The 15550-nt window shown below is 43.9% G+C and overlaps 1 protein-coding gene across 1 annotated transcript; it reads left to right on the forward strand.

Annotated features, from left to right (window-relative positions):
- The first annotated feature begins 9054 nt into the window (after positions 1 to 9054).
- On the forward strand, positions 9055 to 10033 carry LOC103675613 (olfactory receptor 8S1-like). The gene has a single exon (XM_008704732.1). It carries the CDS (start codon positions 9098 to 9100, stop codon positions 10031 to 10033), a length of 936 nt encoding a protein of 311 aa, XP_008702954.1. The 5' UTR covers positions 9055 to 9097.
- Positions 10034 to 15550: the final 5517 nt, after the last annotated feature.

Here is a 15550-nt window from a genome sequence, read left to right on the forward strand (position 1 = left end):
AAATGTTCTTTGTGAAAAACAAGAAGTCACCCCTGAGGGGCTCTCTCTCTTCTCTCTCTAACAGACTACAGTTGCCTTCAAGGAAGTGGTTGGGAGTGCCCACAAAACTCAAGGGATGAAGTTGGGAAGTTGCCAGAGGAACCAGTGTTGCAGTTGATCTCTCTTAGCAAAAGCATGATATGTACGATGCCCACCAGTCTGCCTTCATCTGTTGGTCATGTCTCCCCAAAGAAGTGTGATCCTTCTCAATAAATAAATAAATAAAGTTATTAAAGGAGACCTTCTCTGGATTAACTGGAGGCTCAAGAAAGTGTAGCCCCACCAATGCCCCCTTTTCCTTGTCTCCCTCAAGGTTGAGCCAAACTTCTAGGGCTCCACCAGCTGTTCCATGGCTCACCCAGTCATGTCAAGTCCTAAACTGCCTCTTACCTTACTTAACACTCATTTTGCAGATGCAATGCCAGTCAAAAATCAACACTTTCCAACACCACAAAAATCACACCAAACTGGCCTTAATTACAAGGAGTACTGTTCACTTTGTAGAATTGAGATGTTCATTTGCTGACATGCTGTCACTTATTAAGCAGTCAGTGAGGTCTGGATTTAACCTTGCTTAAAGGATGACATATACAGGACCCAAGAGACACAAATGACTACAGGCAGATGCGCACATGTGCACTGACCTCCAGCCATCCTCCTGGCCCCCCAGGCACACCAACTGGAATAGTCATCCTACCTTGGCTCACTCCAGCCCTACAGGACTCTACCACCCCTGCAGAAGGGTGGCCCAGACTCCCACTATTCAGAGGCCCTGGCACAGATGTCTCCTTCTCCAGGAAGCCTTCCCTGATCCCATCCAAAGTTGGCTATATGCACCTGTTGGAAGATGTGGTTAGACAGCTTTAAAAAAACAAAACAAACAGTAACCACAAAGATGGGGACCCCAAAGGGAGAGAATTCCTGCCCACTCACCAGACTGGGCCCAATTACCGTGTCTGCAGATGACATCTATCAGCCCCGCCCCTTGCGAATCCAGCCAATCTGGGGGGTAAAAGCTGGAGAGTGACTGTGGGGATCACAGCAACATACCAAATGTTTCCAGAACAACACTGAACACCAGGTGCACCAGGAAGCTTCACCCTACACCAGCCCCATCCAAGGGCCTCCATTTCACAGCTTAGGGGATAGAAAAGCAGAGATGGGAAGTTACCTGCTCAAGGTCACACAACCAGTCACATGACCAAGGTCACCCCCGATCTGTCCCCAAGCCCATGTCTCAATTGTAACATGCTACTGTGATGGGAGGGGGTTGGAGAGATTACTTTGCCCCCTGTCCCAGCCATGCCTGCTTCACATGACCAGCCTGGAACTGGGAGCAGAGCATTCAGGGTGGGCCATAGAGACCCCTCCATCCCCAGACACCCAGCATAACCACATACACATGGGCACACATACCCAGTGTTCGGGGAACCCTGCCCTCCCAGTTCCTGGCCCTGTAATGAACGCAGTAGGATTGCTGGGTCGTGGGCATCACTCTGGGCAGGAGTGTGGCTCCTGGAGTCAGGGAGATGGGTGTGTCCATCTGTTCTGTCCTGTCTAGGTACCCCCACACGGCCCCTCCTCCCTGTCCCTTGGGGAGCACTCACCATCCTGGAGAAGAGTTCAGAAACCATGTATGGGCATCTGGGAGCTGTACATGGCAAGGTCATGTTGTCAAAAACCGACCATTCTGCTCCAGAGCAGAAATATGTATCATGAAGACAGAGTTTAGGTATGAAGAAGGAAGTTTATTACTTTGCAAGGCTAAGGAGGATGCAGCAGGCTAATGCCTCCAAGACTGCATGCCTGCCTGGGCTAAAAGGCTGAGGGTTTTCTAGGAAAATACAGGATCTGGGCAGTTGCAGTATGAATCTGGTACGTGGAGCCAGCCGCCTACATCATGTCTCCAAGGTGGTCTCATGACTAGCCATGCCACAAGGCATCGAAGTTATTAGTAAGTCTATATTGACATCAGCAGGACGTCAACAACACTACCAAGAGCCTGGAACAAAGGATTCTACAGACACACAAGTGAAGGGGACGGGATGCTTCTAGAATGAGGAAGAGAAAAATGTGTCCGGTTTAAAGGCGAGCCTTGCTGAAGCTCTAGTGTGTCCACCTTACTTTTCCATTCACCTTTATGCCTCCATAGCGGTTTCATTCATGCCACCTGGGAGGCGGGGGTCCTGTGGGAAGAGAACAAGTGGGGTGAGTACGGCCCCTCATCACTCACCAACCCCCTCCTGGTCCTGCCTTGAACCAGCTGTACGCTGTGTGAGTGAAGGGGCCACAGAAATGGTCTGGCAGGTGGAGAGCAGCGCCCCTCTGACCATGGACTCTGTGTTGTCCTTCACCACACCAGTGCAGCCTGGTGGGGAGGCAGGAGGTCAGGCTGGGTGGGGTTCTCCTCCACATGCCCCTCCCCAGGCCTTCACACAGCCTCCCAGGTCACCTTTCTAGGGTCCTGGGAGATGTGCACAGTCTAGCTGTCCTGGCCCCTCTTCATGCCTCACTGACCTGGGGAGGGAAGACAATGTCACTAGTCCCCAAGGTTGTGCTCTCCCCTCATATGCTGTGTCCACTCAGGGCACCTTCCAACGCCCTCTTTAACTGCTTACTTTCCCCCTCCACCACTGGGCTCCCCAGCACCAGACCCTCAAGCTTTCCCATCATAGCCCTGACCAGGCTGGGCTGTCTCTGTGGTGTGGGATCTGGTCTCCTGTGGGCTGTGAGCCCATAAAACATCGGGACCAGCCCAGAGCACGTGCTTAGTGAGTGTGGATGGACCAACCAAGCTGCTGCTCCTGCCCTGACAGACGCACCCGCACCCCAGCTCCCCCTCCCCTCCAGGGCTGAAGTGAATGCAGCTGCTGGTCCTGAGCCTCACAGGAGCAAAACCAGCCACAGTGAGGTTGGTCACATCTTGAGGCTAGGGGAGGGGCAAGAAGTGAACCAGCAGGCAGTGCGTGGGTGACAGGCACCCAGCCCCCACGCCACACCGTCTGGCTCCATTTGGGAACAGTTCAGGCTTTTATCTGCTCACCAGCCATCTGTCCCTCCTTCTGGTGACAATGCCTATTTCCCTTTGGGGAAACTATCACCCCTATGCTACCATGGACTTGTCAATCAAGGCCTCCCCTGGCCAAGGAGTTGGATGAAACTTGGTAGTCAGGCATTTAATCCCCTAGTGACACAAAAACTGCAAGCCACAGGAATCCTTCATTCCATCTGCACAACCCGAGGAAACCATCTCATGTCGCCACTATGGACATGACACCTAATACCCAGTTCTGAACAACTTACCTGAGGACCTTTGACTTGCTGTCCCCTCCTCCATATCCACGTGGCTCTCTGTCCCTTCATTCAGGTCCCTGCTCAAATGCTGCCTCCTCCTTGTTTCACCTCCTCTATCAAACAGCACCACCCATCACTCTGTCTCCTTATCCTGTGGTTCTTGGTGGTGCTGGCCATCACATCACTGCACGTTGGGTTATATATGTATTACCTGCAGAGTGGGGATTACAGGAGGGCAGAGATCTCTGTGCTGCTCACAGCTGTGTCTCCAGTGCCTGACACCTAACAGCTGCTCAATAAAACTGAATGATGGAGGGGAAAAAAAAGGAGGACATTTAAAGATAATGCCTATTCCCACGTAGAACACTTAGATGGATGAGAAAGAACACATCTTATTCATTCTTGGGATCTCACATCTCTGTCCTGCCTGGCACTCACTTTTTACTGAAGAAAGGATGAATGCATATTTTATCGATGTTTGCATCACTTTATGTTAAGGGTAATATGGCCTCCTTGTTTGTTACTTATATGGAAGCCCCATGGAAGTGTTGATGACTCTACTCAGCCTTAAAAAAGAAATAAAATTTTGACTTTATTCATTTAAAAAATCTGTTAAATTATTATTTAAAAAACTAAAATGAAATAAATAAAAATAAAAAATAAAATGAAAACCCTCTGTATGACTTACTAAAAACAATTCATTACATACTTCAAAGTACTATTTAATAAACTCTTTAAAATTCATTATATGCTTAAAGTAGAAACTCTACAAACCTAAGGGTGAATAATATTCCGGGGTGGAGTAATTCCTCTCCTTTCATTATTATAGTGGATAATCCTGTTAGAAAAATAAGGAAAACTCAAATGTCCACTTGAAATGAGCTGGACTTCGGTCACTAATATGTCTCAGCTCAGCTCCCTCCACGATTTCTCAGGGCATTCTCAGGCCTATGAAGCCATCAGGAAAATGTCCATCTCCCAGCAGTTTTCCTTTAAATCTCTTTTTATTATCTCATTTTTTCAGCACCCCCACCTCCACCCTAAGCCTAATAATAGTCTCTTCAAGGCTTTATAATTGCCTTAATTCAGAAACTTATAATACCACCCTGGAGAGAGCCCCTGTGCCTCCAACTAAACTTACCTTCCTAGTTAAGTGCAAACTGTGGTTAGTGAGTCCAGAGCTCGGCTTCAGGCTGGGACTTCAGGGAATACAGGGCAGCAGCCCAGCTTCCCGTGGGGGCTCTGACCCAGCCCACAGCTGCCTAAGTCCAGAGGGCCTTCTGATTGGTTCTGGTAGATGCTTCTTTCTTTCAGTGATGCTCTTAGAAGAGGGTTCAGAACCACAGGGAGAATGAAGGAAGAACAGACTCGCTACTGCACCCAAGATCACGTGAGATGGGATTCATGAAATGGGCACCTGTTGTTCAGAATAGGAGTTTCTTTAGACAAGTCGTCCTTGTCTTTTCATATAGTGGCCTCCATTGAAGAATGACACTACTCTCCTTCAGGGTGGGCTGGAGAATAATCCTGATGCTGTGATATATCCAGTGCTTCCAGAGCTTGACTATTCTAATTTTCTTCACTCACTGACAGCAAGGAGAATAGGCTAGGTACTCTGTAAAGAGATGCTTCTGACAGGGGTTCTCTTACCGGAATTTACCTACCAAGTGTCTGCTTGTGATGGGGAACACAGAACACAGGGAGTTGCCTCCTCCAAGAAAAGCCAGGAGAATGGTAATGTCTTCGCTGGGTTTCTGGTGGTCCCCCTAGTTTTCTGCCTGTGAAGTCCTCTGTCTGTTTCACTTCTGCTGTTTATCCTTTCCCCCATCTCCACCTCATGATCCCTTCCCTTTGTCCTAAAGCTTGAGGCTCCTGCTACACCCATTCCTTGTCCCTAAGCCAGAGGTGGGAACATCCCCTCCCTGAAAGACCATCTCCCCGGATGGGACTCTATACCTCTGTCTCAATGGTGCATTTGTTCCAACTGCCTTGGACACTTTCTCTCCCTCCCTGCTTCACACTGAAGACAGTGACACTTTAAAGTCTAGGCATCAATCCTCTCATGCTTCTGGATCCCAAAGGATTGCAAAAAGCTGACCCCTGCAATGAAACGAGGGCATCAGAGATAGGGATCACACTGCTGGAGCCACTTATTTTCCTGCTTGCTCAGTACAGCAGTTAGAAGCACAGTAGACTTGTTGGCCTTGTTATTGAAGTCACCTGAGAACTAGTCACCTTGAGACACTGTTAATACTGCGAGGTAGCAGAGGAGAGGCAGCTCTGAGAATCACTTCAAGTGGGTGAAGATTGTCTTAGGTCCCTCCTGCTCCCAGTGCTCACACCCTTCTCCCCCACGCAGATTCCTCCCCAAGCATTAGGGTCTGAATGCCACAGCCCAGCTCACAGGATCCCTGGAGCCTCCTTGTCTAGGCTGAACCTCTGCACACACCCTTCCCTCATTTCTTCATTCCAAAGATGGCTTTAAGCAGCCAGTGTTCAAGCCACTTCTCCACACACTAAAGACTCTCTCATTTAAAGGAAACATGCTTTCAATTAGCTTCCTCTTTGGGCAAGACTGGGTAATTAAGATCATAGTACCAGCAGAGTTGTTCTCAACTTTGGGCTTGATCCTTAAGTCCCCAAAATAAACCTGTGATTTGTTGTATTAACAGCTGAACTGGGGGAGATGTTGATTTTTGTTGATCTCCTGAGAGCTACAAAATCATAAACATACCCAATAACCTGCTGCATCTCTTTGTAGGAGATATTCATCACATAACCAGGTGTCTGATGGATATGAAGTGTCTGTGTTGGCAAAATGCTGACACAGGCTTTCATCTAAGACACTGCTGAAATCCTCTCCTTTGACAGCTCCCATCCCTCCTCAAACAGTCTCCCTGTCTTTCCCTTTAGTCCTCTCCTCTTCACAATCCATATTCTACATCTGGCTTCAGTCTACTATAGCTCAGGATTAAATGAAGCCAGTATCTTCTCTTCAGAAGAGTGACGGCAAGTGTGCTTGACTTTTATGCTTAATTGATCTAGGATTTAAATGGAAAGAATTATCCCTGGTTATGAAAGAAATCTCAGGCATCAATTTGTCATATTGTTTAAGAATGGTGAGTGGTGAGGGGAAGGGAGATTCCTTTCTTTGTGACAACTTGAAAATCGAATGAGGGAAGTAGCTCTGTTGCCTTCATTTAGGGAAAATGTGGATGTAGGGCAGGATAGAACAGGATTCTCCGCAGATGCTACAGTGTTCTTCAGATGAGAGCTTGAAGCCCCTGTGGACACTGTAGACAGGTGCTCCTTGTGAGTGACAGTGGAAGAATGGAGGCGATTTTCAGGATAGCCACATCCATCCATATTTCGAAATACACGAAGTTTGGAAGAATGGGTTCCATTTACCATTTTGCTTGGCTTCTATACATTCAGATATAGTGTTTGCTGTCAATGGTATCTGCAATTTTATCCACGCAGGATCCTCAAAAGTAACTTCTCCAGCCAGTGATGCTTCACCAGCACTGGATCGAAGCTAATGTCCTGCAGGCACGTAACGGTGAACATTGCCCTATATGTCCTGGCACAGAGGTAACCCAGACTTGGGTCTGAGATGAACTGAGGTGGGGCTGATGGATATGTTGATGGAATCAGAATTTAAGTATTTCATGATGTAAGTTAGCACCTGGTCATAGATTGCTGGCAAAGCTCGACGGGTCAGAGGCAGGGCTTTCTGGATCAGTAAGATTAAATATTTTTGTGATATAGAAGCCTATCATGGGATCAGACGGTGGACTGACAGACAAAAACAGAATCCGGGTAAATTAGCCTCAAACGTCCAACTGGGGAAGGAAACTTCACATAGGGCAGTGACTTACTACATAGTCTGAGATGTTAGGGGTCAAAACGATTGTTAGTATCATCATTAACCTAAATAGCTCACCATCTGGTCCTGCTGGTTACACAGCTGACACCTAGAGCAAGAGGATGCAAGAAATCTTGTTTAAAAGGAAATTATAAGACTCCTCTCTCTGACCCTCATGGGGCCATAAAAGAATAACACCTCCACAATAACAACACAAGCCACTTCTTGCAATGGTGGCCACAGGGCTTGGTGATTCTACCAGTATGAGAGCATGGGAGAGAGGATGAGCAGCCTCATGAGACGGTGTGCTCTGGATAGACATAACATCCTTGAAATTCAGCAGCAGTGCTCCATGCTGTATGAGTGTGCAAGCCAGCAGCAGTGGTGGACGGCAACGTCAGCAGTGCTCCCCACAGGTGCCAGTGCTGTGGGGGCCCATGGTGTAAGGGATGAGACTGTGCTGAGGGTAGTCACGAGGTCTTGTCTGAGGTACACAAGAGATGCCCCAGAGAGCCTCCCAAAATAATCAGACAGAAGTTTGAGAGGTAATCAGAAGCTAATGGTGAGACAGAGCCAGAGAAATGCTGATTTGTGATTGTCATTGTCAAATTGTGATCCGTGTTCTCACAGAGCTCACAATTGGGAGGGAAAAACTGAGATTGATGTGTCGCAGGAGACAGACACAGAATTCAGACTATGACATAAGGCACTTGAGAGCAAGTGGCCCAATGATTTGATCAGAGAGCTGTGAGTTCAAGGAGGGAGCAGTCGGTTTGGGCAATAAGGAAAAAGGCAGGGTTATAGGTGATATTGGAAGGTCTCTGAGAGCCTGGGTCAGTGGAATTAAGAGGAGAACATACAGAGAAGAGGGAGAGCAGAGACATGAAACAAACAGAACTTTCTGGTACCAAAAGCAGCAAAAATGGCTGAAACTTTAAGGGCAGGTGAGGAAGAATTTAAAGGTTCAAGTAAGAAGAGTGTTCCTCACCACTGTGGACTAAGCCTAGACATGGAGCTGCAATTAGAAAAAATAACAGAATTTATTTCCTGTTTCTTCTACTTGTTGTTAACATGACATTACAAAATATCTCTTAATATCAGACTTCTCACAGGTAAAATGGGGATAAAGTTCCTTACCCTGAGACTAATAATTCCCTATCCAATCTTACAGAACTGCCTTGAAGCAATTGAAATAGTCATTAAGAAAGCATTTAATAAAGTCTTATTATAGTTAAATGCTTGTTTATGAAGTAAAGAATAGGAACAAATTATGACTTTCATGACCCCTACCACTTTTGCCTTCATAGGCCCCTTTTCCATAAAAACATATTAAAATTTATACATTATGATTGCAATTTATAAGATGACTATAATCCAATCTGCATTGTATTCACTTTTTCTTCTGATCGCAAAAAAAATTTTTTTTAATTATTTCATCAGCAAGGTAAGAACAGTACCTACTATGCCTGATGGAGATCAACTCTGGTAGGAGCCATTTGATAATTTTGAACAAAAAATTATGATTAAGAAATTGAGGAAAGAAGGTTTAGAAGACCCCTGCAGATATGTGCTAGAATTTTTAGGATTTCTAAACTCTAGAAAGAACTACAGTAGAATCTAAATGCAACGAATGTGTAGGTGAACCAGAGATATTCATTTTTCCAGTTAAATCCCTATGAAAGAGAAAGAAGATTTTCTGAAGTATGCAAAGACTGTGATGCAGAATTGATGATAACCAAATAGGATAAAAACTCTTCCTGAGATACAGTGAGGGCAGCTTTGAGATGTCTGAGCAGAGTGTAGGCAGAGCAGGGAGGGATGTATGGTAAGAGGGGTGATGACCTGAAGCAGACAGATCTCATCCTATTTCTATTTTATCCAGGGAAATCCCCTCCGCTAATGGCCTGGAGGAACCACAGCACCATCACTGAGTTTGTTCTCCTTGGGCTGTCCGACAACCCCCACATTGAGACTCTGCTCTTTGTGTTCTTCTTGGGAATTTACATCCTGACTGTGACGGGGAATCTAATGATGCTGCTGGTGATCAGGACTGATTCCCGCCTCCACACTCCCATGTACTTCTTCCTGAGTAACCTGTCCTTCCTAGACCTCTGCTTCTCTTCTGTCACTGTGCCCAAGCTCCTGAAGGACCTTCTGTCTGAGAAGAAAACCATCTCGGTAGAGGGCTGCCTGACCCAGGTGTTCTTTGTGTTTATCACTGCAGGAACTGAAGCCTTTCTGCTCTCAGTGATGGCCTATGACCGCTATGCTGCCATCTGCCACCCACTGCTCTATGGCCAGGTGATGAGCAGCCAGTTCTGTGTGAAGCTGGTTTTGATCTCATGGTGCCTGGCCTCTTTCAATTCAGTCGTGATTTTGCTCTTGGCTCTTAACCTGGACTTCTGTGAGGCCCAAACCATACAGCACTACACTTGTGAGCTGCCCTCCCTCTTCCCTCTATCCTGTTCTGATATTTCCATTAATATCGACATCTTGATCTGCTCCATCTTACTGCATGGGCTTGGAACCTTCCTCCCAATCTTCTTCTCCTATGCCCGTATTGTGTCCACCATCCTGAGCATCAGCTCCACCTCAGGCAGAAGCAAGGCCTTCTCCACCTGCTCCTCCCACCTCATTGCAGTGACCCTGTTCTTTGGCTCAGGGTTGATTCGCTACCTTATGCCCACATCTGGCTCCTCCCTGGATATGCTCTCCTCCTTGCAGTACAGTGCAGTCACGCCCCTACTGAATCCCCTCATCTACAGCCTAAAGAACCAAGAGGTGAAGGCAGCTGTCAGAAGGACACTGGGCAAAATCCTGCACTATCTTAGGTAGCAAATAGGGACATAGCATGGCAGATGAGTTTGCTTTGCCAATTGCTTGAACTTAAGGTAGAATTCTGGACCACTAACTGGAATGGAGCCCTATACCATCCTCTCTCTGGCTATACTGCCAATACAAAGTAAAACACATAAAATTTTGTCTTATTTAGCTCTTCAGATATAAAGGTCTATTTTTTCTTCTGCCCCTTCACACCATCAGCACCACTTCCCTTGTAGACTTCAGTTAGATGTTGTATCTCCTGAATTAGTCAGTAATGTACTTTATCTTGTCGTCCTTTTTAATTATGTATTGTTGATCTACTTTGTTAGAGATTTTATGCATTTTATTGTCCTTCATAATATTTAGACAATTTTTACTTCTTCTTTCTCATTCTAAACTAGCCTTAAATCTGTATTTATGAAGTTCAACTTTAAAAACAGAGTATGTTGAAGCCTCCCATCAAAGACTATAAATTTATTTTACTTTAACAATCCCTCATCCCTCTACCATTTCAACCTCCTTCCCCCGTTGTTTTGGGGGGGTTTTGTTTGTTTGTTTTTTGTCTTTACATTCTGGGATTTTTGTCCCTGGATATTATCAACATTTTATTGTCTTTACATTAGTTGATGTTGAATCTATTAAATTCTGGATTTCAAACATAATCTATAGTCATTTAGGCTTCATTCTGCATTTAAATTTATTTGCTACCCACTGGCATCCCTTTCGTAGCACAATCCCCATTCTACTTCCCTTTTTCACAGTAGAGCCTAATGGTTAGGTGCATCGTCTTAGGAGTCTGGTTGCCTGTGTCCATATCCTGGCTCTGCCCATATAATCTTTATGATCCTGACAAATTGCTTACCTACTCTGTACCTCAGTTTCCTATATATAAAATTGGGATAACAATAGTATCTACATCGTATACTTAGCATGAGGATTAATGAAATAGGAGATGGAGCGCTAGAACACTAACAGCCACCATTTGAGTCTTACCGATCATTGTTCATGAGCTCTTCATTTCATTCTGCTTTGATTTTGTTGTAATATGCACTTGTCTAGATTTTCTTAAAGAAATAGGTATTGCAAAATATTCCAAGACCTTGGATGTCTGAAAATCTCTTTTTTTAGGGGTGCTTGGGTGGCTCAGTCGGTTAAGTGTCCGACTCTTGGTTTCGGCTTGGGTCATGACCTCAGGGTCATGAGATTGAGCCCCGTGTCAGCCTCCACACTGAGTAGGGAGCCTGCTTGGGATTCTCTCCCTCCCTCTCCCCTTACCCCTCACTCCACACTCTTTCTCTTTAAAAAAAATCTAGTATCTAACGTTCTTTGGAAATATAGGGACAGAGTGACATTCTTGCACAAACAAAAGAAAATAAAATAGCACCAAGAGAACACAAAAACAGTTTTAAAAATTTTTTTAAATAACATTGCAGAAAACTTCAATAAGCACGTATTACAACAATAATGGAAATATAAACTCATCAATTTAAAAGGAAAAGACTTTAAGATTGGGTTATGAAAGCTGTATGTTATATACAAAATAAAGACTTCAAAAATAAAGACTTTGTAAAGGATAAATTTGTGGAATCACTATGCTGTACACCTGAAACTAATGTAAACATTGTGTGGCAACAACACTAAAGAAATCCATTATCTTAAACAATAAAAAATTATAATCTCAAGGTGCTTGCGTAGCTCAGTCTGTTGAGCATCCAACTCTTGATTTCAGCTCAGGTCATGATCTCAAGGTCATCAGAATGAGCCCCAGGTGAGGCTCTGCATACAGCAGGGAGTCTGCTTGAGATTCTCTCTCCCTCTCCTTCTTCAATCTCTCTCTCTCTCTCTCTCTCTCTCACCCTTTAAAAATAAATAAATAAATAAAATATTTTAAAGAAATCATAATCTCAAAAACAAGATGCAAGTGACTCATGAGTTTGAAAGTTTTTAAAAATTGTTCAAAGATCTAAACTAGAAAATGCATACAAGAAAGCAGTTGTCAAGGTCTCATCAGCCAAAAGTGAATTTGAAACAAACAAACAAAAAAATTAGTCGAAGAATCTAGCACAGTAGTCAAGTATGTAGTAAATGCTCCATAAATATGTGCTGACTGAATGAATATTACTTTCAAATTTAGATGGGTACAGCCACAATGATATCTGTAAGTCACAAAGAAGATAAAATGACTGTGAACCTTAACTGCTCAAGTCACAAAGCATAAAGTACTGTAGAAAATAATAAGGGAAATTAACAAATTTAAAATAATTGTGGGAGACTTTTATTTTTTTCCAACGTATTTATGGGTATTCTAATCAAATCAATGGGGATCAAATGGACTTTCAAGAAAGAAAAAGAAAAAATTAAATGCTTTTGGTGAATATTTCTGTTATATCCAATAGTCTTAAACCAACACGGATTATTAAATTATGTCTCCAGGATGAATATTTTCAGAGACATACTACCTATTTGAGACATTATTATGCATCATCAGTAAGATGAAATAATTTTGTTTTTAATTTTTTACTTAAATTCAATTTAGGTAACATATACTGTTTTATTAGTTTCAGGGGTAGTCATTCATCACTTGCATATAACACCCAGTGCTCATTATATCACATGCCTTCCTTAATGCCCATCACCCAGTTACCCCATTCCCCTCCTACTTCCCCTCCAGCAACCCTCAGTTTGTTTCCTAGAGTTCAGCTTCTCTTATGTTTTGCCTCCTTCGCTGTTTTCATCTTATTTTATGTTTCCTTCCCTTCCCCTATGTTCATCTGTTTTGTTTCTTAAATTCCACACATGAGTGAAATCATATGGTATTTGTCTTTCTCCGTCTGACTTATTTCGCTTAGCATAATACCCTCTAGTTCCATCCACGTAGTTGCAAATAGCAAGATTTCATTCTTTCTGATGGCTGAGTAATATTGTGGAAGACTTTTATACAGATTTTAGAGTTCCTAACAAATTAAATAGTCAAAACAGAAGTAATGCCAAGGAAAATATAATTAACAACAATCTTCTAATTAGAATATACCTACCCTGCATTATAAAATTTTAGGTCAAGGCTGAGTAAAATGAGGAATGGATTGACCAGGAAGCGACATGAGGGAACTGTCTAAGCTTTCACAAGAAAATCAAAGAAAAGAAGAATCCCTCCCTTTTATGGCTGAAGCATGTGACCCACCCTGCATTCTGAAATATCTTGGGACACTATGGTAGTGATGTGAATGAGACAAAATTTTATCTTAAACACACCCTATTTCAAATCCTTGCTCAAACATGTAACATCTGTGTGACCTCAAATAAGTTATTTAATTTCTGTGTGTTTCTTTTATCTCTAAAATAAGTATAATCATATATATCTCCTGTGGATTTTGTAAGGACTCAGTGATATTTTATAGAGACCTAAGCATGTATCTATTATTCCTAGAGCTATGTATAATCCAAACATATAGATAGACTGAGATTAATTTACTTTTAGTAGTAAACACTCACCAGGAATATATTGTGGATCCAGGAAATATTAAATGCATGTTTGCCGATGACCACACTTTGGCATGTCATGTGGTAGAGAATCCGTACTTTGTGCATATCTACTAGGTAGCATGGATAAGAGACAGGTACCATAGCAGAGAACCCAGCTGGAAGACTGGGATCATTAGAAAGGAGAGGTAGGGATGAACAATAAAAAATATCCCGGCCTTCCCGGAGTTTACGATCTAACTGTGGTGAAAGAACTGAAACATTTAACTTAAAAACAGTGAGTGGTTAACTGTCCAAATGTCTTTAATATGGAAAACGCGTGCTAAAGGAAAAGAACAGAAAGGGAAAGGAAATCAGTCAGCCAAAGCCTGGGATTGCAAATTTTGTTTATTCATTTACTGATTCACCCATCAAGCTTCCTTTGAGCATCTAGAATGCATGGAGCATTGTGCTTTTTGACAGGGATTTAATACTGAAGAAGGAAAGTGTGCTGCGCTGTGAGGATTAATTTGAGCAGACCTGGAATTGGCCTGAACTTTTTTACTAAAATAAGAGACGTATCTGTATGGCACTGATCCCTGGTCAAGGTGTGAAATGTACTGATTAATACTTTGCTTTGTATCCGTAGGTCCGACGTGAGTTTTGACATGGCTTATCCCAGTGTGTCAGCATTGTTTATTGATAGCAATGAGATTGCTTGTATCTGGTCTCAGCAAGACCTCACAGAGACCTCTGCGTTACATAGCAAGTTACATAGCAAGACTGTATCTATGTGATCAACAGGGTAAAAGATAGTTCTAGAATCCTTTTGGGCTCCCTGGTTCTCGAGTGTTCCATGCACCCATCAGTGATTCCTGATCTAAGAAGTGTGTCCTGCCATGGCGTTGCAGAAAGAGGACGATGGGAGCCTATGCCAGGTGTCTCTATGATGCCTTGCTGTGGGGTAGCCTTTGGGTGTGAGGTTATCCTTACTTGATGCTGTTGCTATGCTGCGTCCTTCTCTGCAATAACCATAGATTTGTAAGCATCGTTATGTGGGGTGCTGTGAGTGCCCTTCAACAAACACAAATTGCTGCCTTTAGTTCAGTTGCTATGAGAAAGGGCATTAAACGTCCAGTCACTCCCTGACTCATTTTTAACTAAAAATATGGCTAAGACATTATTTATATAGAAAAACTGTGGTTCTGCTAAAGGGGGTGGAAATGAATCATTGAAGCCAGATGGTTGCCAAGTCACCCTTGGTTTGAAGTAGCACATGCTTTGAGAGCAGTTACTGATGATAAACTGTCCAGTGGAATCTGAAAATGGCAAAACCTAAGCCTCAGGATCTAGCAAAATGGATTAGCAGGAAACTTCAAACTGACAGCAGGTTCTCCAAACTTCAGGTCCACGGCTGCTGCATTCAGCATTAGCAAAAGTAAAATCTCAGAGGGGCGCCTGGGTGGCTCAGTCGGTTAAGCGTTAAGCGTCTGCCTTCCGCTCAGGTCGTGATCCCAGAGTCCTGGATCGAGTCCCACATTGGGCTCCTTGCTCAGCAGGGAGTCTGCCTGTGCTGCTTCCCCTGCTTGTGCGCTCTCTCTGTCAAGTAAATAAATAAAATCCTTTTTAAAAAAATAAAGCTCAGAATCTCCTTTAGTTGAGCTTCACCCTCTCTGGCCAGGAGGGGGCGCTTCAACCAAAGGAACCCGGGCAGACATACCTGACAAGTTAGCTACATCTGTGAGACCAACCGCTATTAAAAAGGTGATTCAGGTGGGAAAATTAACAAGGGCGGGCAAGGAAACATAGAAGAAAGAGATTGCTGAGTGAAAAGAATTTTGACTTTTCAATGTGTTAAAAGCAGCTCTCTGTTGAGCCCTTGTTGAGATGGCTACTGAGAATTTGAGATCAAGGAGCAAAGTCCCCATCCTTGAACACCGCAAAGTGGAGGAGAATGTTTGCCAGCTCCTGAGGGAAAGGTTGGGCTCACCGTGGCTCTTCAAATGGCGGCTACCTTTGTGGAGATGGTCTGTGCAGCAGTGGCTGGTTTCCTAGGCTGGATGGAGGAAG

The sequence above is a fragment of the Ursus maritimus genome, unplaced genomic scaffold (assembly GCF_017311325.1).
Source record: "Ursus maritimus isolate PB19 unplaced genomic scaffold, ASM1731132v1 scaffold_26, whole genome shotgun sequence".
Lineage (NCBI taxonomy): Eukaryota > Metazoa > Chordata > Mammalia > Carnivora > Ursidae > Ursus > Ursus maritimus.

What these genes read in the sequence shown, in the direction of transcription:
- LOC103675613 (XM_008704732.1), top strand. Translation starts at nt 9,098, where the DNA reads ATGGCCTGGAGGAACCACAGCACCATCACTGAGTTTGTTCTCCTTGGG.